At 42.3% G+C, this 26,355-nt stretch overlaps 1 protein-coding gene across 2 annotated transcripts; it reads right to left on the reverse strand.

Annotated features, from left to right (window-relative positions):
• Positions 1–317: 317 nt before the first annotated feature.
• ttyh3a (tweety family member 3a) lies at positions 318–25,921 on the reverse strand. Of its 2 annotated transcripts, XM_030407148.1 has the most exons (16): positions 25,571–25,921; positions 24,930–25,117; positions 21,552–21,721; positions 19,450–19,561; positions 19,069–19,289; positions 18,172–18,267; positions 17,443–17,515; positions 16,781–16,856; positions 12,600–12,655; positions 11,883–11,975; positions 10,366–10,458; positions 9,585–9,721; positions 8,093–8,266; positions 7,053–7,128; positions 5,065–5,166; positions 318–2,500 (listed from the first exon to the last, which is right to left on the reverse strand). In XM_030407148.1, the coding sequence occupies exons 2-15, from the start codon at positions 25,053–25,055 to the stop codon at positions 5,086–5,088; spliced, it is 1,584 nt and encodes a 527-aa protein (XP_030263008.1). In that variant the 5' UTR covers positions 25,056–25,117; positions 25,571–25,921; the 3' UTR covers positions 318–2,500; positions 5,065–5,085. The 2 variants fall into 2 exon arrangements, with proteins under 2 accessions (XP_030263008.1, XP_030263009.1); XM_030407149.1 differs by lacking the exon at positions 5,065–5,166 and having other exon boundaries at positions 25,571–25,920.
• Positions 25,922–26,355: the final 434 nt, after the last annotated feature.

Raw genomic sequence — 26,355 nt, forward strand, 5'->3', positions numbered from 1 at the left:
CTTCTCCATCTTATTTCATATATTCATTCATTCAGTTGTTTTTTGTGAAGCACTTGGATGCAATGTCTTGGTTGCTGCATTTCTTAATTTCTTATTAATCACGTGTATTTGTTTTTATCATTTCATATTTTGTATTGTTCCATTTGTCAAGAGTTGTAGTTTCTGTGTTTTACTTGTCAACACAATCAAACAGTGTTAATAAAAGGTGAAGATGACCCGTTCAGCTCGGCATCAGCAGGCTGGTGTGAGCAGAGAGCTGCGGTGGAGTTCTGCTGCTCTCTGGTGTCTGCTGCAAGAAATCCACAGAGCAGCTGCTCTACAGTTAAGGTTGGTTTAATTTTAAAACACAGCATTCAAGCTCAATATAACCACAGGTTTAACATGTACACATTTTAGAGACTGCAAAAATGATGTAGAAAGTAAAAAAAAAATACATCTACAGTGATTTTTTCCAGAAAAGAAAAGAAAAAAAACTCAATGAAAATTTAAAATCTATTTACTGTATTCACATTAATGAAGCAACACATTGTGCTTGCTATAGATTCTAAGATGAAATAATAAAAAAAAAACAACAAAGAGCAAATCAAATAAAAAATCATTTAAAAAAAAGAAAAAAGCCTTTTAAGAAATTAAAAACGAAAGGTCAATTTCAGCCGATTTTTTTCATCTTTTTGTAAATGTTTATCATCTGTACAGCGGCCTCGCGTTACAAACAACAAAGAGAATATGACTTCTACCCTAGAACAGAAAGATTGCGTCGGCGTGATAATGTTTTACAGCGCGTAAAGGATGTGAAAAAGTCAGGCTCATTGTCTCGTTTGACTGCGCGGGCGACCAGGAGTCGTCGACTGTACAAACTGGCCTCGAGTAAAGACATTGAAAAAAAGATATTCACATAGTAAAAGAGTTGTGCTTCACTTGTTGGCACAAAAAGCACGGGGGGCTAAAAAGCACATCTAGGAGACAAACATTTCACTCCACGGTTTTGAAGGATCGTCATGCTTCAACAGGAACGTCGGCAGAATTCCTCTTTTATCACAGAGCGAGCGGAGTCGTCGCAGTCCCGTCACAGCATCCACTCACTCTTACTACCGTTGTTTAAAAATGCTAAAACACATTTGTGAGACACTGCATCGCCAATGCATCATGTTTCATATGCATACTTTTTCAACATACGCTTGTATTAAGATTTCTTGCTGGAATAATCAATCAATGGAGGAATTTCTGCTGCATTTGGTCGAGAAGATTCAAGAAAGGATGTGCGTGTGTGTGTGTGTGTGTGTGTGTGTGTGGACAATTCCCACTTCTGTTCAGGGAGATGAAGCTCTACATCTCGACGGGGAACGTGGAGAGACTAACAAGCGGTCCGGTGAAGAGGCAAATTATCGTTAAAAGCACTAGTCTGTCCTCCTCTGCCTCCACATCATCTTCAAAGAGCTGTAAAAACAACGTTTCTGCTCCAGTAGTATAAAATCTTCAAGCTCATGACGGTTCAATTCTTTTTTCGTTTCCTCTCATCCCGCTGATCTTTGTCCTCGTCAAATCCTCTGAGAGCATGTGCCTGAATTTATCTTCACAGCTTCATAAGTGTGGAATAGTGGCTCGTCAATGTTTTTTTTTTCTTTTTTAAAAAAAAGCCACAGGAAGTAAAAGTGTCCCAAGAAGGAAACAAAAAATGTAAAATAAAAATCAGTTTCAGACCTGTAAGATGTGCAACTGCGCAGGAAAACTGGTCCCAAACATTAGATAAAAAAAAAACACAACAACATCAACTGGAGTATAATGTAAATCTTAACTGGTTGCATTTCAAGTCCCACAGGCAGAAAATAAAACCTGAAGAGTTGTTTGTGCTGTGACATTAATCTATTCTACAGTTTGACACCTACGCTGACTGTGAGAAACAACGCTTCAGAAAACAGCCGATTCCTCTCGTGTTTGTATGTAAGGCATTTTCTCTGAATCTCCCACAGCGATGAGATGAGAGAGCAGTACGGTACTTTACAAAGTAAAACAACGACCAGTGGTTTTCAGTGTTAGTCTGTGAGCACTTCCGGAGTCCTCAACACTGCAATGCCTTGTTCGGTGTACATGTCGTGGGTGCGTTCGTGTGTAGAGTAACTTTAAAAAAAAACACAAAACGTGTGGAGTGTAAAAGTCAGTCCAGGCTCGAGTTTTTACATGAATCCCCAGCACCTGTGATGAATCTTGCAGTCGAGGATTGTGGGTATTTAGAGAAAAAGCATGCCCCGATGTCCGGATGAGATGAGTTGATGACCTGCGGGACGTTTTGCTTCAACCAGCCAGCGAAAGCACATTTGTTTTTGTTTTTTTTCCCATTTTAAGTCAAGTGACATGTCAGAGGAAGAGCAGAGGAAGGTGAAGAAACGACTGATGGACTGGATGAGCGCTCGGTGGGGTCCAGTGTGGTCTACTGCGCAGGAGGGTTGTTGGGATCGGGTCGGCTGTTGGCCAGGTACTTGGCCCGCATGCTGGAGGTGTACTGCGGAAGAGAAACACAGAATGACACACAGAAGAACACATGAATCCCGACTTCACTGTTCAAAGCAAAAACAACTCAACTAAAAAAAAAAAAAAAGGGTTAAAGAGCTCCCCCTCTCTTACTTCAAAACAAATTCCCTGTAGGATTCTCTCAGCATGGAATAAAAATATAAATGTTGGCATATCAAACAGATTCAAAGGCTCGGCGCTTTGTTGAGTCGGATGAAAAAAACTCCTTTTAACCAAAAACATCAAAAGCAGCTGCGCATTCAATTCAGTTCATTTATCAGATCAGAGAAAATCCTACAGATTACCTTCCAAACTATTTGCTCCAGAGTGCTGGAAAACTAAAGGGGTCGTAAATTATTTAACTACAGAGAGAACATGACAGAAACAGCTACAGAGGACGAGGACATCATGGAACAAGGAGTTGTTTAAATATACACCGATTTCAGAGGCACTTCTTTCACCATTTGCTGTTAAAGGAGCATTCTGGTATTTTTAAACCTGGGCCCTATATTTATATGTTTTGGTATGTAAATAATTCATTGTTTGGGATTTGGTGCATTAGATCACCTCAGCCAGCAGTTGGGACCGGCTGCAGTGGTTGCAATGCGATCCTTTAGGGCATCTCTGAAGTCAAATAGCTTGTAACAGTGCTTGTTCTTGCCACCGTATTTGTTTGGATATGTTCCGACTGCAGGAAAATCTGGTTTTCTTACTCAAATCAGAGTGTCTGCACTGTTATTTGTAAGTGATTAGATTGGATTACTGTGGTATTGACGTAGGAGTCAATCACTACGTACGACACATGAGATCCATCGTCTTGCTTTCCAGACAATCATGCTATCAAGTTGTTCAAAGTGTCGTCTGACTCTGGATTTCATGTCTTCCTTGTGTGTCGCATTAAAATCCAGACAACAGACACTGTTAAGAAAGTCCAGATGAAATTCTTTTTATGGGATTTCAAACAGCCTCCAAATGTGGTTTGCATCTGATTTGCAAAAATTCCATTTCATGTGCTATTTTGCTTTCCAGACTTACTAAGATAAATCTGGATGCAATCTGGATATGCCAAAGATCAAATGTTGGCTGGCAGGCTGAACATAGCCTCAGTGTCTGACAACATTACAGGAACATCAGTGACGAACCTTGTTGTAGATTCTTTTTTTAATTCCAGGGCATGTCTTGCCCTGGATTCTCAGCAGAGGTGAGCTGATGCAGAACGATGACATTGGGAATGTGAGTCAGACTTTATATCCAAAGTCAAGGCTGAATATTCAGCAAGTCTTTAGGGAGACAATCTAGACGAGGCAACAGCTGGTTTGTTTCTGGTTGTTGCCTCATTTAGCTTCTCGAAATCAGCTAAATATTCAACTGTGACTTTTGGACATGAAGTCTTGCTGGCGATTCAACTCCGAACTCCTGTCTCCAACTCTGACTCGTGTTTCCACTGTCTCCTTTCCGCAACAACTTAACTCGCAAGCTTTCAGAGCGAGACTTCTGGTTACATCATCTGACAAAAATGTCTCTCTCGGGAATCCTTTCCGTAACGTTGTCAAAGCTTTCGCACTCGGAGCTGCCCCAGTGGAGTACGTTGCAGTTGCGAGCCGAGGCGATCTAGTGGGCCGATTCAGAAACTTTTGCTGATGATCATTTACACTCCTAAATATGTAAACATGGAACCCTGGTTTAAAAATCACGTATTTTCCCTTTCACCATTGCTGCACATCGGCATATCCAATCATTCATAAACATTTAGGATGCACCCATGCATTTTGTAACACAGGCGATACAAGCACAAAAAGGCTGCAATGCAAACTCATACAGAAACATTTAGTTGATCTGGATGTTTTTCAGGCTCACTGTATATTTCTACATGTTGTGATCAACCTTCAGAGCCTCTCATACGGGCTCGACGGAACAACAGACTTACCTTGGATGTTAAAGAATAAAATGTTGCATTAGTGTATATTAGAAGGGAACAGAATGTTTGTTGGTGTGAGTTTACCGACTCCAGATTTTGAGTTTAGAAAACAAATTCAGCTAATGTGTGTTGCTCTCTTTGTAGATATATCACCTACGTGCTGCGTTTACATGTCTACATGACAAGTGGGAAAAAAAAATGTGACCTCCCTGTGCCACACACCAAATAACTGAATCCTAAACACCCCTAAATATTTGACCCCTAACCCCCCATGAGGTCAACCTCAAACCAACGAATCAAGACAAAGCAGATCTACATCATCAGTGAAAAAGTGTAACAGCTTCTTAATCTGACTCGTAGGTCCCAGTGAGCCCCCGGGTTCACATGTTCCTCCCAGTATATCTGTGGTGCAGAGGGGGTCAGGGAACATGCAGCCCAGGGCCACAGGAAACAAACATCGGGTGAGACACCAGGTGGGACACTAGCAAGAGTCAGGACACAGGGGAAGTGGTGGGGGGAGGAGGGGGTCCAGCAGCCCTGGTGGGACCTTTAATAGAGGGTGAGTAGAGCTGGGAGATTGGGAGGTGGTACAGAGGAGGAACAGGCCAGCAGGTGGAGGAGGCGGGCATGTTTTGTACCTGTTAGGATAGCAGATGAGGTTACCAAAACGATCTTGAACTCGCCGAAGGCTTTAACTGCCAGCTCTGACCGCTGTTACTGTCGGCGGCAGTCAAATACAACTGTATGGATCCGCAGAAACAAAAAAAAAACAAAAACAAAAAAACGACAAGAAGAGAGTATAGAGAAGATACACAAAGCAGCGTCTAGGTCCGGGGCAGACACACAAGACACCAGGGAGGGCAGGAGCTCTGTTAGAGGTTCAGGCTAGGGGGGCCGGAGGGAATGATGGAGGCTTGTCCCAAATACATGTAAAGTCTCAACCTCTGAAAACGTCGAAATTTCCAAAAAGTTCTCGCTCACAGCAATAAGATCAAAAACACTTTGAAAGAAAACAAAGAATCCCGCACATCATTTGTGGCCCCTTTACTAACCATTTATAGGCTCTCACCAGGGAAAAAGCACACAGACCACCAGAAACACCCAAAGTAAACATACAGTACATAATAGTTTTCAAATATGAAAATAAAGGACACTGAGCTCTTTTTCCTGGGCAAGACTCTATTATTTCTGTCTGTCTGTAAGACCTTTGCTGGCAAAAAAACATTATCAATCAAAAGAAAAAGTGATTGTCAGTGTGCAGGATTATCCATTTTCTTTCCACCTTGACCACATCTCTGCCATATAAAGATACGTTTCATGTCAGGTGAGAGCCTGACACTATTTCGATGCATGTAGGGAAATCAATTTTTGTTTTACATCCCTGTCAATAGCAAAGGTCATCAAAACTGCTGCCAAAGCTGGAAGAGATCAGCCTGTCTGTGTTTAGCTCATGGAAACAAGAGGTCTATAAGACGAATACTGGCTCTGAAGTACTTTAAAGGATAAGTTCAACCCCGAATGTAAATCCAATTTCAATTACTATCTACTTGTCCCCATGCCGATGGAAAGTCTGGTGAGGTCCACAAAGCCTTTCTGAAGCTAAGAAACGACAGAAGGAAAACATAAAATGGCTCCACACAGTTCTTCTGGTGTAACCCAAGCCTCCAGAAGCCCTGAGAAAAGTGATTTTTAAAAGATTATATTTACTCCCACGTCGAGCTTGTGCACCCACTTCAGACAGAATGCGTTATAATGCTTTTATCTTCGAAGCTGCAGTGATGTTTTTCACTTATTTTCAAACCAATTTGGGCTTTCAGGGCTTGGATAACAGCAGATGAACAGTATGGAGCCATTTTATGTTTTTTAGCAGCTGTGCCAATCTACTTCAGTTGTTCAGGAGAACGCTGTAACTCGGTTGGCTTTCAAGCTCCAGAAATGTTTGGTGGACTTTGAAACTTCTGGTTCGACGGTGAGTAGACCATGACTGAATTTTCATTTTTGGAAGGACGTATTTTTAATATGTTTGCTCTTCTTATGATTTACAGTGATACATAACAGCAAATGGGGCACGGTGTTGCTAAATAGGCTGTTACAACGCAGTGACTTTCCCTGGAAACCAAGAACCTTTGAGGAACTAAACCTGTGTTTCAACCAGACAGACAGGAGGCTACGGTGGAGTGAGCTGTGAACAAGGCGAGTGAAGGTGAGTAATAAACAATTTACAAATAACTTTCTTTGAAACAGAAACAAATTACAGCCAAACACAGCTCAGATTATTCAGAGTTTCCAGCCTCCGTTTCCTCCTCTGCCTTTCTACTTTTGATTCATTCATCACATCAAACTCAAACATTAAAGTCACTCAACAATAAACAGGACGACTGTGTGCCTGTGTTTCAAACACTGACGCCGTTCTTTAATCCGTCACGAGTCTAATTAGCCAAATTTTCACGCTTCTGCAGACGAGTTGGAAGCAGCAAAGTTGAATTCCTGAGTTTAGTTCCTCTGGTTCCTGGACCGCTTTGGTCTCGAAGGGCTAACGGCCAGTCCCCACACAAAAAGCAAATGCCGAATGAGCCAGAGGTGTTCCTATAGCGCTCGTGTTTTGTACAGGAAATGCAACACTTACCGAGGGGGGAGGAGACTCTCGTCCTATCAGAGGCGTGTTTTCACAGCGAGAGTTCTGAAAGTTGGCGTTCTGAGCCCTGGTGAGTAAAAGGCAAGGAGAGGCAAGTTTATCTATATAGCGCCATTCAGTCACCATTTAAAGTGATTTACACAGCATAGAAAATACACTGAACAATAAAACAAGAGTAAGCGAATAAAAAAGAGAGAACAAGACAGATTTAAAGGAGGTCGTGAATGTAATTATCTGAAAGCCACAGTGAACAGTAATGTTTTAAGCCCTGATTAAATGAGTTTTATTAGACCTCAGGTATTAATAAAGCTTCTGATAAGTCAGTGAGCAACCCTGGATGCTCTGTGGTATACAAGTTTACCATGAGATCTATTCAGGCCTGAGGCCATTTAGTCTTTAATATGACAAGTAGTCATCATTCTAAAGTCCATCCTTTGACACACAGGAAGCCAGTGCCGTGATTTAAACACTGGTGTAATGTGCTCCATCTTCTTGGTGTTAAACATAAAGAGGAGATCAAATGAAACAATAAACTGTATATATGAAGCCGGCTTTGGCCTTACCAACGCTTTACGAAACAAGGGGTCCCCCTCCCCCAGTGTCTCTAACATTCAGCTTCACTCATGAGGCAGAGAGCGTTGTGTTTCGTCACAGCTGGAGAGCAACAGCTGCATTTTTCTGGAAACTGCATTACTTTCTATAGGAGGGCTTAGCTCCTCTCTGAGGGAATAAAAACTGGCTCCCGAGTACATGCGGTATCTAATGTCAGGCGCGCTGTGAACAACCCAGGCCACGTTATGAGAATAAATCATCCAACACTTGTGCCTCTCACTTAGTGCAGCTTTCTTTACACATTTCAGAGGTGGGAAGTAACAAAGACAGATACTTTGTTACTGTACTTAAATAGATTGTTCAGGTATCTGTACTTTACTTGAGTTGAATTATTACTTTACTTGAGTAAAGGCATTTAATCAGTACTTCTTTCACCAGTCTTTTTTTTAGACATGTATCTGTAGGACTGAATGACTTACATGTACTCAGTGACTGGTGCGTTGCTGACGGTGTGGGCTGCAGCAGGGATGGAGGTCTCGCTGCCGTAGCTGCTGCCACAGCTGTACAGGCTGGGCATGTGGACCCGGTACAGGTTATCGTGGTTTTGCCTTCCCCCGTGGCTCAGAGACTCGTCCTCACTGTCATCATCGCTCCTGCAAACATCACATAACACTGTAACACCACCACCACCACCACCAGAGGGACCCCCCGTCCCATCTGACTGACAACAAAGCAGCAGAGAAGCTGCCATGTGGCCACATTCTGTGTTTATTCTCAGTCACATTTTGAATCACTTTCCTCACTGCCTGAGGGGGAAACAGAATTCTGATGAATTCTGCGCTGTGCGAAGAAAAGATGATGCAGTTTTTCACAAAGCCGTTAAAAATAGCCTCATGCAATCGGTTCAGTCTCTGCAGGAGATAAATAGCATAATAAAAGCATCCATTCACGCTGCCAAATAAAATCGGTAGCCTTTCTCTACACAAAGAATGCAATTCCACTTGATTCTTTTCTAACAAAGAAGCTCGAAAGTGTTAGTGGGATAACAATAATTTTCCAAACATGGTGTGTCAAAACAGCAACAGTGACATGACCTCATGGAGCTCGTCTCCCCCTAGTGTTCATCTCACAAGCTGTTTCCTGCACGTTCAATCCATGAGATCATTGAATTTCATTCAGAGCAACTTTCAAGACATGTATTTATCTCAGAATACATATCAGAGGATAGGAGGTCATATTTCTTTAATAAATTAATGATAACACTCTAGATATGCTGACCTTGAATTTTAATCATAAACTTTTTTTATTATAGATCACTATGACAGTAAAACAACATCCACGCATAGGGATCACTAGGACAACAGCCTGGTAGCGTGTAAGCCTTTGCTTTACAGCAGGAAGCTCCAGCTGAGATCAAACTGATAAACATGCCCCCCAATGGTTAGGAGGGATCAGCTAATTATGTGGTGCAGCTGAGCTGACGGCTGTGTCTGAGAAACCACTTTCCCCCGTTAGCTGTCCTGCAAACCTGATCTGCTGCCGATAGGACAAAGTAATCAGAGTAATTTCACCCGTCAGCTGCAGAAAAAGACACCAGCTCTGGCGGCAGTGGTGGTTATGATAGATTTAGGCCAACTCGGCACAATTAGGGGGGATAGCGGGAAGCAATCTATTTGAGGAAGCAGCTGGAGCCTTCTGGACAACTCCCAGTGGTAAACAGCAAGACTTTGAACTCAAACACAAAAACAATCATGTTTCCGTATCTGTGTAGATTTATCTGAAATTACTTTGTGTGCTTCCCTCCCATGTCGCGTAAAAACAAGTGCTGTAGATGCTATAAAATCATAATTAATTGATAGGCCTATCCTCGTGAATTATTTCTCACTGTATACGCACAGTCCTGCATACAAACTCGGCTTAAAAGCTTTTGGTTCCTATGTTGGGTTGATGGGTGAATATGCAGCCTCTTACCTCTTGGCGTGCCAGGTGTGAGGGACACTGCAGACGATTGAGCTGAACATGAGAGCAGTGACGAAGGAGAAGAACACGAGGTAGATGAGGCCTTCCAGTCCGTCATAACACATTCCTGTCATGGCCTGGACGTAGTCCTGCACAAAAGGGGGAGACAACATTTTATTTAGAGCAGGTAGTATTATATCAGAGTCTCAAACATTTAACAAGGAGGGAAGAGCAGAAATGTCTGAATGTGAATTTTAAGGGGCTCTTTTAAAGGCATCCGCTGCGACCCTCCATTTAATCTAGGTCAAACCAATGAGCTCAGAGTTGGCAAACTAGCAGGAAGTCGGTGTATTTTTACCCCATGTTCGCTTCGCAACATCATGATTGAAAATCTTCATTCTGTATGCTCTGCACAGCAGTAACACTGTTTGTATTCTGCTTTCATTTTCAGGAAATAATAAGCTTTGGCACAAGGGAAGCCAGAGCAGAAAGTGCTCCACTTGCACGTGTGCACTTAGAATTTGGAAGCCGCTGAGGAACAATCCTCCAAAGCGCTGCGATAGCCAAGTACTTGTCATTCAGGCAACTTCATAAATGGAGGATAGCCAGCATCAATTGGACAAGAAGTCGCATACAGGAAGACAAATGTTATTTATGGTGACAGGTGTAGTCAGCTGCACAAGCATAAAAGAGGGCTTTGCTTTATGCAACTAAGCTGCACTACAAAGATGTCACAATAAATCAGTCTCCATCAGACATGGAGCAACTCCACAGTCTTCTCCTCCCTGCTCACCATGTGCAGGCTGCGACAGTCCACCAGAGCGGTGAGCTGATGTAGACTGATCTCTGTGGTGTTCAGGATCCCCTGGATCTCTTCCAAACTTCCCTGGAAATGAAAGAGGAAAACAATGTTGAAACAGGCTTAACTTGACATCCAACTTTGGCACCCATGACCAACCACAACAAAGCCACTTGCAAACAAACTGACTATTATTTTCATTGTATACAAATGCAACTAAGTGTTTCCTATGGTTGAAGGTGTAATTAATAAAGTATTTGCCAGAATTCACGCCCTTATAATATAGGGGGCAGCATATCACCAAAGTAACCCACATGTTTACTAGCTATCCTTGGCTGTGGCTATTGACCGCTTGCTAAACAGCTCATGGCTCAGTTAGCTGTGGAGCCAGTTGTTGCCTGGACCAATTATTTGCAGCTGCTCCGACCAGAACAATGAATTCTGGGACAACGAGACACGGCAGACAGGGACGTGAGAGGTGTGTCGCTGGAGAGGAACGCAAGAGAGTCGGACATTAGCAGCGATAGAAGAGAGAAACTAAAATTGAGAACAAAGTGGTCTGGGTATTTTATTTCTCGACAATTTGTGAGTTTATTTCGTTCATTTACTATGCTAAAAACTGGCATTTGTGCCTCTTGTAGCACAAAGTGGTATAACGAGACAGGACAGGCTGGGGCTAGCTGGTTAGCTTGCAGCAATACTGTACGTACACGTCTTCGAAATGGCAACAACACTGATGTTTCTTCAAAGACAAACTAAACTAAAATTACTAAAATTCTGGCAATATCTCACAAATTGCTCCTTCAGACAGTGTAAATATTATTATTATTATTGATAACATTCGCAAAAAGGAAGCAAACTGCAGTTTTGTGATTAACTGATTAAGTCACTGATTATACATTCCATGCACACAAGGATGCATCTTTCATCAATATTCAACAGTACACAGCAGGTCCAGCTGAAAAAGCAGATTTTAATGTATGATACATTTTAATTTCCTGTTTCCCTTCTTCCTCCAGTTCTCATTACAGCTCAGACGGAAAATGCGTCTGATTGCCCGATAGAGGCGTTTCCACCACCTCAGCACATTTCTCTGTGTGGCTATGTGAAGTGAAATATGCCCCTCTCTATTCCCAATGTCAGCTCTCATTTGTGCCTCTGTCAACACAGTGTAAGGACCAGCGCCAGACAATGCCACAGTGTTGTATTGACAAGGGCCAGTGAAAGCCTAATGTGGTAAAAATGGACATAATGCAGGTCCCAGGTGGGCTGTCAGCAGATCTTTATGTGGACAGGTGCACTTCACTTCTCTGCAGGTCGGTCGTTTTGGTCCCTTTCACTGGGATATTCTGTCATCACAAATAATACAATAGTGCAGGACCGCTTGTGGCCTGGAGGTAGGGGGTGTTTATGTTAGCAGCTACCCTGTTATGTAATGTACTGTAATGTTCTGTAATGTAATGTAATGTACTGTAAAGAGTGCGTTTGTGTCGACGGGGCTGGAAACATACCTTGGTTTGTTTATACTCTCCAGTGGCAGAGCGCAGCAGTTCCGACACGTCATCCTGCATCTCCACTAATGCTTTGTGGCTCCCAGAAAGCTTCTGAAATAAAAGTATGAATACTGTAGCAGCCCAGCACATCTCAAAAGCATTTCCATTTTCTGAATCATTACAGAGGGGCTTTGGTGGCCCCCTCTTTGTATTCACGCAGACATCTGGTGCTTGCAAGCTGACAGCTTATAGATGAGAGCTAAAAGGATTACATACTTTATATAGCGTCCTTTTCTTTATAGTCGTACTAACAATAGATGCCTGGACTTCAGTAGCACTCACAAGTTTTGATTTATTCATGTGGTTGGCAGGACTACCTGCATGTAGTCCATTAAAGCAAACTATAGATTCACAATAAAAAGTGGCATTCTGCTTCTCTAAGCTTCCAGCGTGCGTGCCTTCAAAACAGACACACAGGAAAAGCCGCTCTGCATCGGTTTTCCTGCCGGCAGAAAGGGAGGTATTGTACTACTGCATGAAAAAAGTCATTCCATGAGGCAATGGGATTGACTCATTATACCCACTTAAATTCCCACCAATTACAATGTCATACATCAAACTAGTGAGCTAGAAGTCAGACATCTTTTTGGTATTCATCTCAAGGACAGATGATTTGATTTAACATGTTACAACCTCAAACATGCGAAAACAAATCTAGTTATATATGCAACAAACCTGCTGGAAGGGGTTGGTTTGTTCCACACTGCAACTAAGGTAGTACTGCAGGATGTCTGTGAAGAGAAGGACAGAATGTGTTAGCAGAGCTACATAAGTTCCCATGCAGGGCTGCAACAGGAACACACAAACTGATTCTGTTATTAGGGAGTAAAATACTGTATGTGGCTGTCAAACACTGGAGGCAGGATGTGGGAAGTTTAACTATAAACTTTGTCTAAATGACATCACTGCATCAATTACCCAAAATCCATCGCTCTATAAAAGGAGTTGCTGATTCCTTTTTTCTGTAGTGCAGCTGACTGAGACATTCTCCATGTGTGTATTCAAATGAAAGACACCCACTCAAAGAGCCGAGCTCACGAAACATGAAGTTTGTTCACCCCGCAAAATCGCAACTACATCATGATTTTGTTCGAGGCCGGGCGAGTTTTGTCTTCGCCATTTCCCTGGCAAGAAATCCTAAATTCCATGACATATATACACAGGATATGTCATTTCTATTGTGCGAGGTCTCTTTATCAAATGAAAACAAAAGACTTTGGCGTGTGAGAGTGTTGTGTGGGGGAGGGGGGCACAGCCAGACCTTCTGGCGGAATAAACACCTGAACACAGTGGATTCTGCTCTGATCTGGAGAAGTTTATGATTGGAGAAAAGTTTAGAGATTACTTCTACATTTTTGGAATTTTGGATTTATCCTGACTCCTGTTTATCAGCATGACTGCAGCAGGCGGCAGCATGTTCTGCAATGTTGACTGCTGACAGGAGCTGGAGGGAAATATACTTTACATCATGTTACAGAGAGGAGAGGGGAAAGAAAAGAGACAGAACCGTAACTCACAGATACAAACAACCTCTGTGTGTCCTTGCTGCTTGCTATTTTACGGCTAATGTGTTGTAATCTGGCTATTACATGAGTAATGCGTATAAACACAAATGATCCAGTGGTCAAACTCAACCCTCTAAAGAACCACCATTGCTGATAAAAATCTATCTTGACAGGACTCGGGCATGGTTTGTCTCTTGACGTTGGTCATCTCTTATTTCACATCGCATTGAGTGCTTTAGTCATCACTGTTTCCGTCTGGGAAAGAGCCCAAAACGCCACGCAACAAACTGATGCAGAGATATTTTCGGTTTTCTAGTTCTGTCTTGTCGTGTTCCCTGCTGCCCTGTTAAAGCTTCACTGCTTTTGTAACAGTGCACACGCTGAGCTAATCCTGAGCTCTGAGCTCGCGAAATGTTCCAAAAGAATAAAGTTCACACGTGCTGTAATAATAGTATAATGAATGTGTTTTTCCTTCGATGCAGCAGCAGCAAACTAGGGGCTTAGGTATAACCCGTCTTACTGCACAAAGACGGTTACATCATCTCCGGAGTTATTGTTAAAATAACATGACCAAACTTGTCTTCTGTTCACAGTACACCTCAAACCTAAGCAGATTGTAATTAAGATTTTGGACTTTGGCTATTACAACCCACTCTCGCTACTTTTTTCCAACTCACAGCAGTGAGTAGGAGTCGATGAGAAATCCTGAGTGACTTAAAAGCTACTGCAACATCCACAAATACAAGCTGTGAGAACACCACCGCCAACCCAACACACCGTGTAGTTAACGTCCACACTCACTGCTGTGTCAGGAGTTTGTTTCCCACACAGTTGAACAAGCTCATGGGAGGGGAGGAGGATTTCCGGTGCAGAGAAGCACATATCGAACAAGCTTCTGTCACACATACGCCCACGGACATAAATACGAGGAGGAGCAGATTTCTTAGAGTCTGACTTGTGGTAATGGAACAACGGATGCCTCATCATGGGGCTGGGTTCAGTTCTTGTGCCAAATACAGCACAAACACCTATTAATTTATCATGGATGCGCCAAGTGCAGATACTGATATTTAAAAAGGGAGAGCTCACCACAAAATCTAAAATGTATATTTTTTCTCTTACCTGCAGTAGATGGCACTTTTCTTGTGATGCTCAAAGCACCAAAAAAGAGATGACCACTATTTTCTTTCTACCTATTTACACCCACCAACTGCATCACCACACAGAAGGACACATGCATCTACTCATGGATATGAGGACTCGTGCTTGTGACAGTGCAGTAAAAAAATAATTGCCGTCCTTGCCTGACCTATAACGTTAGCTAGAAACTAGTCCATGTGTGGATGGATGCTTCCTTCTGTGCGGGGGAAGCAAAAAAAATAGTTTCTAGATGAAACTGCTCACGACAAGAGTCTGGATTATCTTGCCTTACCCCGTCATAACTTCTGTAAACTGATACTCATTGCGAGTTTTATCGCCCCATCTACTTGCCTTCGATTCTAGAGAAAACGTCTCTTCTTTAAAATAACAACATAGCCAGTTTTGATACTGCTGTCATCGTTATTGGCGTTATTTAGTTTCTGTTGTTATCTATTTCATCTTTTGTGCCAGGGAAACAAATAAATCTTAATTAAATGAAATAAGTGAACCATTCTAAAGCAGACTTGCAGACTGATGGCAGAGATGCCACGAGCCAGCAGCTCATGAATGTGCCAGCGCAAAAAAAAAAAAACATTATTGGTGAATGTGGCAGATGAATAAAGCTTCAGTTTCAATGACTTGGACGACACCAGAATATTGTTCCGTTTTACAATGAAATTGATTAACTGCGAGCCGTGGTCACAAGACTGCTTGTTTACTGGACAGAGATTTGGCAGCACATCAGCCCGCCAGGTGTAAAAAGTTTGGCAGGGTGAGGGAGGCACAACAAATCTGGTTCCAGTCCCTGCAGCTTCAGTGAAGTTACTCTCTGAGGATTTCGTTATCAAGCTGTGTCTTGTTTTCAAAGCATGAGAAACTGTGACGTCAACCAAACTGAACAAGCGAATGTTTTACAGAGACTGAGCACCTACAAACAAGCTTAGAGGAAAGAAATACTTGAATGTAGTTTTGGAAGTTTGACTTTTTTCACAGATGCAAATCATCTTTGTCACTTCTGTTATCATTTAAGTATTTTCCAAAGAAAGCGTAACAGAGAGTAACAGAGAACTGATGGCTGCAACATAACACATTTCAGACACTGACTCTCACTCTCTGTTTGGATCAACAGCATGTGTTTGATATAACTGCACAACAAGGAGAAAGCAAGGGGAGTGAAAAATGAGAACGAGGGTTGTTGAAATGATGCATGTTGGAAAAATATCTAACAGCTATCCGGGGGAGGAAAGCAATAAATCCACTGTAGTAATAACACTCTTCATTCTATCTAGAGATTTGTCTGCTGCAATCTTCAGCAGAGAGCTGGAAGAGAAAAATATACAACAACTGAGTAAGATGCTCCCTTTCCAAGGCCTACATCTGGCATCTAGCATAGACTGAATTCAATTGTCAACATATAATAAAGGCTTCTTTCATAGCTGAATAGTTAACATGTGTTAGAGGGGAAAAAATAGAACAGAAAACCCCCATACTGCATGAATCAGCCTGGAGGCAGACAGCGCTTCAGCTGCAGCATAATGCAGTTTAGTACATAGACTTTGCTCTGATAAAATCCCAGCATTTACAGCTGATGCTCTGCCTTTAGTAACTAAAATCTTGAGCAGTTCAGTAATTATCATATTTTCTAGACAACAGCAGAAAAGACAAATGGTAAAGCTGGTGTTGGGGGGAAAAAAAGCACATTTCTAAGAGTCATCTTCTATTTTTTTTTCCCCAAGGAATGAAGACAGATACAGGAAATATATGGTGCCTCTGATCCTCTTCTCCACTACTCTTATCTCCCTCATACACTCTGCTTCACACACACACACCGCACGCACACGAGGCATGATAGTTTTTTCCATTACACGCATCCCATCACGGGGACAGATTGGACAATTACCAAAAAGAGACATGTTAGAGAGGCGTCTGTCCCGCTTTAAAAGGAAACCAATTGCCCTCTTGACACTGCCACAGATGTGGCAGTAATTTTTAGAGGCTTTTTTTTTATGGTCCATGAACAAGACCAAGCCCCTGTCTTTAGAACAATGTCGTCTCACTGCTGCACTGTAATCAGCATTGAGGCCAGGAAGGGGGAGGAGGATCAGCAATTCAGTCGTCCTCTACAGATGACTAATATTCATCATTTTAAAAGGGGCAACATGTTGAAACCTCAGTACCATATGAATTGTACTCTGTGAATTTGATTCATACCTTGATTGACGACGCCATACTGGCTCGCCATTTTGGTGACATACATGTCGGGAGCAACGCAGAAGTCACTGGAAGTCTGGAAAAACAAGAAAAACAAAGCCTTTAAAATGAGTAAGAGACAGCTGAGTCTTTCAGGCGCACCACTAGATGAGAGTTATTGATCGCAGCTTTACAATGTGGCAGGCTGGCTCCATCTCAGCTGAGAGCTTTAACAGAACAACTAAATCAGCCATCGGTAAAATAGCTAATGTCCAAATTAGCCACTTTGCTCTTCTAGCCTCTGTGTTGCGTTCAATGCTTGTCATGTAAATAACAAACCCAAGCACTTAACAGGACATATAGCTCCAACACAGAAAGCAGGTTAATTCCTTAATATTTATTTTTACACTATATTTGTACTAAAAGAACGTCGGGTATCCATGATCTAATCCTTCAGGTTGTATTTCATCACACAGGTGTTCCTATTTTCCTTGTCACTCCAGGCCACTTTACAAACATCTTGACTCCTCATCTTTAATGGTTAAGAGAACTAAAATGGTTCTACAAAGGCCAAATCCTACAGTCTTTGGCTGCGCACACAGAAATCGTGTTATCCAATAATGCATAATTAACGGTGCAGTTCTACCTGGAAAACAGGATCATGCTCTGATGGAGACACTTACCGCTGAGACAGCCAACTCCAGCCCCAGGGAGAGCCAGCTGATTACCAGAGCCACCACGCCAAACAAGCACACCCTGGGGAGAGCGAGAGGTGATGAGAAAGTCAAGTACTTTTAACCTGCAGTGTTAAAGCAATACTGTATATATTCACAGCAAAAGCCCTTAATGTGTCGAGGGGGAAATGTTTAAGCTAATCAAGTTGGTCCTTTAGTGTGTGTCAAGCCTCGTCATGAATCACACTGGACCAGTTTTCTGCTCTAAGTGAAACACTGATATGATTTCCAAACACAGCTGAACTCGTTCGGAGAGAAAGATTATATACAAGCAATATTATTACAGTGATTTAACTTACTATGTCCAAATATATTAAATTAGGCTTTTATCTGCCTTTAAAAGGAAAAAAACGAGGTGGTCTGAATGAATCACTTTCTTTGGCAGACTTTATTGCATTTACTGGTATTATTCTTTGTGTCTATACCAAGCAAATTGTGTTTTCTATTACATAAGCAGAAAGCAAAAGTATGAAACCAAGTCAGTGTCATCAGGGTAAAACTGTGTGATTCTAACTGAATTGTGGGCTAATAATTAACCAGACATCAATTCATCCCGACTAAACAGTAATGACAAGGTGGTCCTGATCAGTTGAAGGCTTCATGTGCAGCTCAAATTATTTCCCCCGAGCAGCAGAGTCATTTCCCCTGAAGTGACCATGAACTCATGATGAGACTCACCCTATAAGCGTTCCCTTGGAGTTGCGAATGAGGCCGAACAGCACCAGAAGGCAGATGAGGACATCGAACAGTAGCAGGCCTATGTAGCCCAGCCACCTGTGAAGACAAATGTCATCAACAACAAATGGCCAAGAGCAGCACAGCATACCATCTCCCACAACAAAAAAGAGCCTCTTCTTAAGAGCAAGCACTAAAATACAAACTCATAAAGCAAAGGTCTTATTCTTATTCATAGGACATATGCATATTTATAATTTCAGGCATACAAGTAAGCAAACTCACTGCAGCCCAGGCAGATTTACCACGACTCTTCTACATCTTCTACCTATCAATGCAGGTCTTAGATTCTCGGAGAGCCAGCTGCCTAATGATATGCTGAACGAGTAAGACTCATTCCTTGTTGTCTGTGCTCGCATTTGCTTCCCGCTTTTAGATTCACTCAGAAAAACATTCAAAAACATTGCAGCCAACAACATCTAGGGAGTAAGCTTTCAGCTTTTGACAATGTACGAACTCAAAGATGAGTGACAGCAAACCAATGAATTCCTTTAGAGTGTGTCTACAATGAAAGTTTGTAGGCGACATTAAGGAGATGTCGCACATGAATTGTCTGAGATGCTGATATGCTCCTCACTGTGCAGCAGCAGACAATCTTTGATTATTTCATAATACTTTTTGACATGTACTCAATTCAAAACGGTGTAAAGACAACACATTTGCCGTTTTGGAAATGTATGCTTACTCTGGGTTTGATGCCAGCAACATGTTTCAAACAAGTCGGGGAACAAAAGGGGTTCATGACAGTATTCTTCACAATAATAACTATTTTGGGATTGGGGTTGGATGATTTTGTACGGCGCTCTTTTTGTTTGAATGAATGCTTGATTGCCGTCTTACCTGTACCAGTCATACAGCTCAATCGTGACGGCCAGTTCCTCCAAGGAGATGTTGGTGTTGTCCCAGAAGGGAATCTCCACCATCTGCCTGACCAGCTCATCCAGCTGGCCCTGCAGCTTTTGGACGATGGACAGGTAGTCCGCTTGCTGTGCGTACTGTCTCTCAAGCTGTTGCAGATTGTCTTCTACGGTCTGGTTCAATGAGGATGTACCGTCATATACCTAAACCGGGGTGCAAACAAGGTCATGGTGGAGTTGAGGGGAAGAAGAAGAAAGACTCACTGACTGCACAACTCTCATGGTAGGGGAAACCGGGAATGCTCATGGCAGACGGGCGATGAATTATTAAACATGCTGGTACAGTTTGTGCTCTCAGTCTTACCAGCTTCTGCACCCCAGTGATTGTGCGGTTAGCATGGCGCAGGGAATACGTCAGCCGATTCACTCCATCACAAGTCTCGCCGTTCCCATAGAAACCGACAGCAATGCCAGCGCTGAGGGGAGACAAAAGGAAGGGAGGGGAGACAGGGTGGTGAGGAGGAGGGATTAGCTAAAAAAGACACAGAGAGGAGACAGAGAAGAGAGCGAGCGAGTGGGGATAGCGAGGCGTGTGAACTCTCCATTAACCCTGTCGGTTCAGACCCCAGTCAACAGGCTCCTTTCAGCTGCGGCAGAAAGACTCCATACAGAACCATGGAAACACAGAGGAATGGACCAGCTATGCCCCAAACCCCACACTATGGCTGACAAAGGCTGTACTGAGGCAGGAGATCAGCTCTCATTTGCTCAGGTTGCAGGAAAAATGTTCTGGCAACTGCATGGGAAACAGTTGCTTTCGGATCATCGGCAAAGCCCCAATATTTATCAATTTATCAATCCTGTTTCTTTGAATATACTGGAGAGTTAAAGCTTCTCACAGGGATATTACTTTGTATTTTCTGACCTAAATAAACTCCCTTTCTGTTCTCTGAGAAGCAGTCTAAAGTAAGCACTGATATCTCCTCCGGTGTTGCAGCTGTTGGTCTTGTTGGCTGCTGACCCTCATCTGATGCCAGGGCAAATAGGATGACGATAAAGGGAATCACTCCAAGTCAAGTCAGACTAAGTCTAGCAGCCTTTAGCCAGCAGCACTCAGTGTCTCAATGAGTTTTCTCTCTTCCTGGAGGGTTGCTAATCTCTTCCTCTCACAGTCTGCAGTGTGAAAAAGGTGAACAGGGGCAGAGTCACAGCAAAAACAAAAAACAAACTCCCTGCTGAGATGTGAACCTGCGGAAACTCTTGACTGCTCTTTTAATATTGGAGGAAGCAACAAACCGCACGGAGATAAAAGACAACATAATCTCATTATCTTTAAAAGTGGTGCGGTGCAAAACAAAACAAAGCATAAATATGTATGATCTGTGCAACTGGTTCTCCTGCTTTTACTACAACCCAGTTATGCTTGGATATGAGCACACACAAATATACAGTGATTGTGATTCAGTTCTTGTACTCATCAGGTCCCTGAGCTCTTTGTGCTACTCTGAATCAGCCACGATGGCTCTCCAGTGGCCCATCACCAGGACGAGGAAAACAGGAAACAAATGCAGTGTTCAAGGATAGAAGCATGTCCAGATGGTACAGTTCTCACACAGTCTACTTCCGAAATAACAAAACATGAATTTGAAGCCAGTGTATACAGTACTCCTGTAGTCTGTGTGCTTGCAAGTACTAATGTCCTCACAGTCCCAGCAGGATTGTAGATTTTGGAGTAAGCAGAAGTTTTCATTAAAAATGACAAAAAAGCCGATAACTTACGGCTTACAAACGGCTTAACTTACAAACTCTGTTTGTTTATAAAAAATCTTTTGGGATACAGCTAAGAATGTGCTTTATTGTGATGTCTTTACAATATGATTCTGTGACTGCTCTTCACAGAATCCTCCTGGATATTGCCATGTTTATAAAAACATTAGCCACAGCCATTTTGTCTCTCTCTCTCTGTATTATCAATATCTGTTGGTGACTTTCTAAAAAAGACAATATAATACCCTTTCCATCAATGTAATAACTCAAATACTCCATAATAGCCCACACAATCCAAGTTTACATTAAGAAATAATACACAGATAAGACCCAGCTAATCTTTGTTTCTAAAAAAAGTTTCTGTCCAGACATAAAACACTGGACGGAGCTTCTGAATATCTTAACCCTGGAAAGAGTTTTCAATGACCTAAAATCACATGTATGTGCACACAAAATGTCATAACATAGAAGAGCATAACAAAACATAGAAAAACTTCCTCAGACTAGTTCTTTACCCTCTATAGATAAGAAGTGTTTTATTGTATGCAGTGCTGACAGCATAATTTACATATCTATCCAAAATTTGTAAGCTGTTCACTGTCTCTGCCCGCATGTTTATCTCTGGGTGAGTGAATGCAAAGCAGCTCACATCACCGATGTGACTGGTGAGCGCCACTCTGATCCCGTGTTTACACTGACCTGCAGACGAGTGTTGCGATGATGACACACCAGGCTGTGCAGCAGCAGTCAGCGTTGGGCTGCTCCTCATTTTTGTTCCGCCGGCAGCACAAACAAATAGAATAAATGAACAGGAACAGCAGGTCCAGGGCCAGACAGGCGAGCGCCACACCTCCCAGTAACAGGATGGACTGGTGAACAGAGAGATGGGGTTATGGAAAATTCATCGCTGATACAACTTTCACGTCAATAACAGTCGCATAATGGGCCTCCAAGTGTCCAACAGGGAGACACCACACAGTACACTGCAATCTTAATGCATGATAAATGGTGAATAAATGATTATTTAGCTGATTTGTGTGCATCAGAGGCTTTCATAAACACATTACGCTGGTTGCCGTAGGTATGTGGAAGACTTCGGTGGATACATTTTGCAGAGGTTTCCGTCAAGTAGAAGTTTTAAAATTATCATTATTATTACCATATCTGTGTAGAAAAGTTGTAAAAGCTAGAACAGTAAAAAGAAGACACAACGTGCTCGACTCACATAATGACTTGAATGTGGGGAACTGAATCCCTCTTGTAATGAGGTAGGCAAAAAGACTAATCAAGGACAGCGCTCAGATTTAACTGTTTAATACTGCCACATGGACGTTTCGGGCAAGACACCATTCATAAGCCTGTGCTGGGCAAATTCACCACCAACCTACACAGGTGTGTTAATAGGTTACCACAATCTGCACAACAGGCACATCCCAATACAGAGAGCTGCATCTTTCTCAACAAGAGCACAGGACTAACAAGATGAGAGCAGATGATGAATAAACAACACCAAAAAAGTCCACTGGGACCAATAACAACAACCGTTAGATCAGTGGAAAGCCATTTAGTGAGTTTTGATGCATCATCAAGCCTAATATTAGTATGAAAAATTATGCATTTTAGTCTTTGCTCTATAGTCTTTGCAACACAGGACATAACAACTGTCTTCATGTTTGTTCTAAATGAAAATGAAGGCTAATTTTGCGCACAGGTGGGTGGACGATGCTCTATAATCAGGAGAAAACATCTCTAAAGCAAGACGTCGCAGCTTTCTCTGCGAGTGGTAAACAAAAAGCTCTTTGATTTCAATGAAGTGCAGAACAGGCAGTTAATTTAAGCACAATAAAAAACGGCCCTAAATGTGTACTTGATCTCTTTGAGACAAATGAAAAACAACAATTTAAAGCTCTACTTTAAGCAATTAAGTACTACAATTTCAGAGTAAAAGAAGAATGACTCGATAAATACTTCCTGAAAAACTAAATAAAGCTGGTAATATGTGCTACATATTACAACTACCAACATTACACACTGGCAGAAATTCAAAGCTAGCAATAGAGGAATATACCGCCACAGTCAAACCGCTCCGCCAACAGCAGCCCTTTCCTATGTAGGTCAGACAGACGGCCTCTGTGTTCACTGTATACTCCTGAGGATTCGCGGCTGGGACAGATTTCTATCCTGCCACTTTTGTTTAGGAAGAACACGAGGTCGTTCTATTTGTTTCGGTCTCCTCAACGATGCATCACAGTGACTGACACGCCCTGATGTAGTGGTTGTCTGTCTGTTCATGGCAGCGAGAGAACTCACTTATAGAACAATTGCAGGCTCAAAGCACCGGTCTTCTTGACAACATAATATATAGTTAAACACCATTTAGTGACTGATGTTAGGAGTACAAAAAAAAAACACTGTACTGCTACTGCGTTTCACTTTAAGGGCATTTTGTGCATATCAACTGCACAAGAGGAAAGAGTGACAAATCAAAAGGCCCAGAAGGCTGCATCATCCTGACGTAGACCTGTAGTGAGACAGCTCAGCCACCTGGACAAGTTGAGTCCTCTCCTAAAGCCTGAGTGAGAGCTTTTCATTGACAATAATTACCAGCCTGTCATCATCACAGTGGGTTAATAATTACGGTTTAGTGAGTCAGCCTAATGATTACCTCTCATGTTTTGTGCGTGCTATGACACGCGTGTAAAGGGAGCGATATCATGTGCTCCAACAGTAGTATAACCTATGGATTTGAATAAAAATGTGCTTTATTCTATATATTCTATTTCCAGTGAGTATCCTTTGAAGAATGATGCCGTTTGCACTGAATTTCTTGGCTGTACACACTTGGCCCAAACACATACAGCTGCAACCATTACCCAGCCAATGAACCCTTCCTGTATCCTCCCAGGAAACGGCCCAATAATACGTCAGAGAGCTGGACAATAACAACTGTGTGTGGTACAATGATGATGCTTTTCAGCTAATGGGTTCCAGTGTAACCTCAGGTAAACAATGTATTCCTTAAAGTCCTCTTTTCCTCTTAACTAGAGAAGTCATGGATGAACTAAAGGAACCGAAAAAAACAAACACCAGGCAACATTTGACCCGTCTCATCAGGTTCATTTTTGAGCTGCTGCTGCTGATGCGTGTCTGGAACGCATCTTCCCGTTTCTTAGGAATCAAGATTCACTTCTTGATTTTTCTGAATCATCCTTCCACGGAAAAAGAGAAGCGCTGTTATCTCATGACTCCCACCCATGTCTGCCACTGCCAAATTTTACTTTTGTTAAAATTAGCCCAGTCTCTGTGAACCTTTTAAAGGAAAACCACAGCACCATAGAAGATTTGGAGGTGACACATGAATAAAATAATAAAAAAGACTTGTTTGAATTGTCTTGTTTTTAGGGGGGTGAAATTCTATCAGGACATTTGACTCGTCACACCCATGACATCATAAAATAACCCCAAAAACAGGTCAACCTCCCTCAACTTTGGACAGCGTGACATTTCCAGATGTTGGAATATCTTTGTTGAATGTTAAACCAAAAAGGTGATCACATATCCCATTTTTCTGTTATTCAAAAACACAAAAAGAAGCAAAACTTGGACCAACTGAATGGGGCTATCAGAAACCAGTAGCATCTGAATAAATGAGAGCATAGCGAAGGAAAGCTAAGAAAACCAAGTATCACTTAACCTAAATTCAGAGATTCTCTTTAATACTTCTTGTGTGTCAAATCCCCTGAGGTCAACTTAGGTGGCTTGGATCGCACAACACAAAGCCAGCTGGTTGCAGTCTGACAAAGTTCAAGCACTGGATGTAACAGCCAGACACAGGTGGTGACATGGATCCTGAGAACAGGTGCAAATAGGTCATCTGTCAATGAGAACAACTCTTAATTTGTACCTTAAATCTAAGACTGCAGAGTTTGAGAAGCACTGAAAACAATCATATGTTCCTTATTATTCTGCTCCTGAAACAAACATTATCTGTGAACGCATCTTTTTGATGCCTGGGGAATCACAACTTCTTTGGTAATGTGACACGATGCAAAAGGAGGTCAGTGGGGTATTTGTTACCTGTTGATATGTCCAGTCCTCTGGTTGGAAATCACTGCTCGTTTGCTCGAACTGAAGGTTGAAATGTGGAAGTCTGTGCAGGAGGTTCACCCACCACGGTGGAGAGTAGCTAACCACAGCTGCCATGGCGAGTAAATGTCAATGAGATCCACTCACCGGGCAGGGAAGCAAAGCGAGGATGCTCGAAACTGTAAACACAGAGCGGAGCCCACTTCAGAAAGTCTCACCGTTTCCGGGATGAAAGTGAAAAACAGAAGCGCATCTCGCAGGGTGTGAAGTTAGCGAGCTAGCCAGACATACTAGTAAAGCTGAATTATTATTATGATAAAGCCAATTAAAGTGATTCCATTCAACTTAACCAATCAATACATAATTTAAAAGCGTTTGAGACTTTATCTTTTCGCTTAAGTGTGACCACAACAACAGCTTGCTAAACTAACAACAAATTAAGCTAGTAGCTTGCTAACGTTAACTAGTAGCTGTAACCTCTGCGACCTGACGGCTTAGTTAGCTTTGTTAGCCTGTTAACCTCCCAACTTAAAGTCAACGATGCGTCTCTAGCCGGTAGCCTCCTATTCTGTCACCGTGCTCCAATTACATTTTGTTAAAATAAACAGTCGAGTTTTTAAAGCTGGTTATACCCGTGAAGTAGCTAGCGTTAACTCAGCTAGCGTTAGCCGGTTTAGCTGCTGGTTAGTTCAGTCCGCTGAGACTCTGGCAGGGAGGCGAATAACAAGAAGAAGTCTCTTTTGTTCCACTTGACATTCTGGTCTGCGGTTAGTTACATCCTGTTTTCGCTCGTCTGGTACTTCCTCACTTCATCTCCCCGCAGTCTTCCTCCACAGCATCGGCTTAAAAAACAAGCTCTTCCGAGCAAAAAGATCCATCCAGTTATCAGCGGAGTGTTGGGAGACTGGAGCCAACTAGGCGGCCGTCCACGACATCCACTCAGCTGGCAGTTTACCCGGCCCCGGCCCGCACACAGCCCACCTCGCCTCACCGGCGGAAACATGGCCCGGTAGCGCCATCCAGAGGCGCCATGTTGTAGGGCTGTGGGAGGTTCAGGGAGTGTCGGAAATATAAAAGTTAGATAGATAGTTAGATAGATAGATAGATAGATAGATAGATAGATACTTACTTTATTAATATACGACACATACAGAACCCAAATGAAGGAGTATATATAAATATAATATGTTATTAAGATAGATAGATAGATAGATAGATAGATACTTACTTCATTAATATACGACACATACAGAACACAAATGAAGGAGTATAAACAAACAAAATGTTAACAAGATTTTAAGACCAGCATACACAATATAAGGAATAAATGAAGTGAGAAGCATTGAAGTGAAAGTTGGGCCACCACAACTATCACCTCACATGCTACAGTATGTGTGAACTGAGGTAGAGTAACAGT

The sequence above is a fragment of the Sparus aurata genome, chromosome 23, assembly GCF_900880675.1.
Source record: "Sparus aurata chromosome 23, fSpaAur1.1, whole genome shotgun sequence".
Classification (NCBI taxonomy): Eukaryota; Metazoa; Chordata; class Actinopteri; order Spariformes; family Sparidae; genus Sparus; species Sparus aurata.